The sequence below is a fragment of the Austrofundulus limnaeus genome, unplaced genomic scaffold, assembly GCF_001266775.1.
Source record: "Austrofundulus limnaeus strain Quisiro unplaced genomic scaffold, Austrofundulus_limnaeus-1.0 Scaffold461, whole genome shotgun sequence".
NCBI lineage: Eukaryota > Metazoa > Chordata > Actinopteri > Cyprinodontiformes > Rivulidae > Austrofundulus > Austrofundulus limnaeus.
This window is the reverse complement of record NW_013952863.1, coordinates 224,708-228,126: the sequence shown is the minus strand read 5'-3', so window position 1 is coordinate 228,126 and position 3,419 is coordinate 224,708. Positions and strand designations below refer to the sequence as shown.

General features: G+C 43.9%; 1 protein-coding gene across 2 annotated transcripts in view; it reads right to left on the bottom strand.

Moving 5' to 3' along the window:
* Positions 1 to 3,419, bottom strand: part of syn3 (synapsin III) — a gene marked incomplete in the record, with an annotated part of 109,044 nt that overhangs the window by 91,873 nt on the left and 13,752 nt on the right. For both annotated transcript variants that reach the window (XM_014025199.1, XM_014025200.1), the window contains 1 exon segment: positions 2,178 to 2,639. In XM_014025199.1, the coding sequence (XP_013880653.1) occupies positions 2,178 to 2,572 (395 nt within the window).

The window sequence follows — 3,419 nt, the reverse complement described above, 5'->3', positions numbered from 1 at the left end:
GATATAAGGATTTCTTCTTCTGCTGCCTTTCATTTTATTTTATCTGTATTGTTTTGTTGTTTGTAATGTGTTTTGTTTTGTTTTTTAAAATGAAATGAATAAATACTATAATAAATAATCCTCAGGGGGCTCTCCTGCTTTGCTCTGCCTGTGTGTGGGCACACACACACACACACACAGCTCGGGGTGACCGGAGCTGAACAGGCGGCGCCTGACGCTCGTATCATTTCAGACGCAGAGCAAACACTCTGACAGGTTCTTGGCCGAGCGTCTCGAGAGGCGGGGGTGGGGGTGGGGGGTTCAGGATGCTCTCGGTGCTGCCGTTGTGCACCGGCAAGGACTGTCAGGACCGAGGGTGGTTTCTACAGCTCCCACAACTGTCACTCCAAACCTCAGCTCAGTATCTATAAAACTGACAGAGTCAGATCTGTTTCAGTTTGCTGGTGTTTAAAGAAGATATCTGTCAGCACTGACACCCACTGATGAATAAATCTAATAAAAACTGTGATTTCCAACATCTCAGTGAGCTGCAACTGTTTGATCTTTGTCTCCATCTGCTGGTGGGAAAAATAACTCAACTTCTTTACTTTGAACCTTGATGTTTTGATTGAACTGCGCCATCTGGTGGTGAAAACTGGAATTGTTCCTATAAAAATATCTACTGTTCAAACATGATGTTAGCAAAAATATCAGCTTTTTCTACACTATTCCTCATGTGGATCATTAAGTTTCACTTCAGTGAACCATTCCTGTCAAACTAAACCTTCTTCTTCTAAATAACTTCAGTCAGAACCTCCTGTCAGCTGAGGACAGGAAACGGAGACAACGGTTCAGACAGATTACCGTTTGGTCTAATGCACATCAAACTCAAGGCCCGCAGCCCAATAGTGGCCCACCACAGCATTTTAAGTGGCCCACGAGCCACGATTAGTTGTAACATTAGACTTTATTTGATAAACATTTATTTTAACTGTAAAATAAAGACTGTAAAATTACTGTAGGATGTTTAGTTTTGTAAATTTTTAAAAACATATTTCAACACAGACGGGGCCATTTTATTTACACACAAAGCATTCTGGGTAAATGATGACGTGGATAGGTCCTCGGTGCGAGGCTGCTAGCGAGCTATATCCACCCTGAAGGTTAATCTTGGACAATATCTGATGATCGACTCTTTTAAATGRAACCAGAGAGCGTTGACAGAGAGGAGAAGGTAGAAATGACTCAGCCTGGAACTGAAAATATGGATGGAGGACAACAGAGCTGCTTCATGGAAGAACAACCTCAGCTTAGCCTGTTAGCTTTAACGCTAGCACCAACACTATATTGCCTTATATGTATTAGCTCGGTGCTAGCGCGACAAACAAGCTAAACTGAGGTCCTCCATCCATATTTTCAGTTCCAGGCTGAGTCATTTCTACCTTCTCCTCTCTGTCAACGCTCTCTGGTTTCATTTAAAAGAGTCGATCATCAGATATTGTCCAAGATTAACCTTCAGGGTGGATATAGCTCGCTAGCAGCCTCGCACCGAGGACCTATCCACGTCATCATTTACCCAGAATGCTTTGTGTGGAAATAAAATGGCCMYGTCCGTTTTAAAATATATTTTTAAAAACTTACAAAACTGTCCTACAGTATTTTTACAGTCTTTACTATACAGTTAAAATATATATTTATCAAATAAAGTCTAATGTTACAACTAATCGTGGACCCTTTTAAGAAAGGTAACTATTTTTGTCATTATTCCAGTTCTGGGAATAGGATGTAAATGGAAAACACCATTAAACCAACGAGTGGGAATTCCCTGTTGGAAAGTGGGATAGTTCAGAATTCAAGATGTTCACCACAACCCAACAGTGAGTAAAACTCTGTTTTATTTTTTCAAAGTATTCCTGTTTATTTATTTTACATTTATTCAGTAGTACTTTCCAGTGTTTATAAGAGGTGTTAAAACGCTGTTTCTATGCAGGAAATACCAGGTAGAGCTCAGTTAGTGTTTGTTAGCAGAGCTTCGGAACATAAAGTTTTAAATTTTGAAGTTAATTACACCTGTCCCTTTAAAATTAGTCTGGTTCTGTCGGACCACCCTGTCCATCTCTAACCACACTGTGTGTGTGTGTGTGTGTGTGTGTTAGCTACACATTTGATCAAAGCTTCCCTTTAAATCTGGACCTCACCAGTCTGTGTTCTGATCATCCACCACCAGCAGGATCTTGGGTTTCCGGACCACAGGTTTGGTGGGCGGAGCCGCTCCGGCGGAGGCGGGGCCCTCGGCCGTCGCGGCCACAGCCGATTTGGCGTGTGCGGCTGCGGCCACGTTCTGAGCCACCTGAGCGCTCTTCACCACGCTGGAGAAGGAGCTGAGGAAGCTGCCCGAACCCGAACCGGAACCCGAGCCAGAACTCTGGCTCTGGGTGGGGACGCTGGGGGGCTGCCGCCTCTCTGTGGCAGGGGAGGCGGGGGAGGAGGTGGAGGAGCCCGAAGGGGCCGGCCTCTGAAGGTCCATCATGTAGCCGTTGGGGAGGTTGGCCACGAAGCTGCTGTCTGACAGGCGCCGCCGAAGGTAGTTCATGATGATGATGATGAAGGTGAGCTGGTGGGTCCGTCAGGCCTGGGGGGCTGAGAGGAAGAACMGAGTCCTGCAGAGGAGACAAAGACATTTAATCTCACTGTTTGTTAGCAAATTATCTCACAAATCCAGGATAAAGGATAAAAATAAGGATAATTCCTTAATCTCATTTTGTCCTCAGAGAAAAGAGGAGGAAAGTTAAGAAAAGTAAATATTTTAGTAATTCTACATTTATCCTTAATAACTTTACATTCTGATTTCTGACACTATAAATTAAATTCTTCTGCTTCAAACATGACAACATGTAGGTTAATAAGTCAATTAACCAGGATCATCCTCGTCCTTTAAATCCTCACTCCAGCAGCTCATCATGACAAYGAATGTAAACGACCTGCTGGCAGATAATTCAGTGACACAGAAGTGATTCTGCACAGATGGATGGTTTTCACGGCTCCGTGTAAAACAGAGTTTATCAGGGAAAGAAAAACGTTATGTAACGCTGCCGCCACAGCCGACGCAGGGGAGAAATTCAAACAACGCGAAGCATCCAGCAGAGGAAACAAACCTTTAAACCTCATGAAATCTGGGACTCTCTTTTAGAAACTGGAGCTCAGACGAGATGAGTGCGTTTCCTGCTGAGGCGCCACGTCTGCGACCAGCGAGTCCAGAACGTTAGAGGCTGATCTAACGGACCAGTGGTGGGCACAGCTTACCAAAACGTTAGCTTCACCAACCACCAATCAGCTAAACGAGAAGCTCTAACACTAAACTAGGGCTGCCACCATTAGTCGATTAATCGACGACTAATCGATTATTAAAATAATCGATGACTAATTTAATAATCGATTAG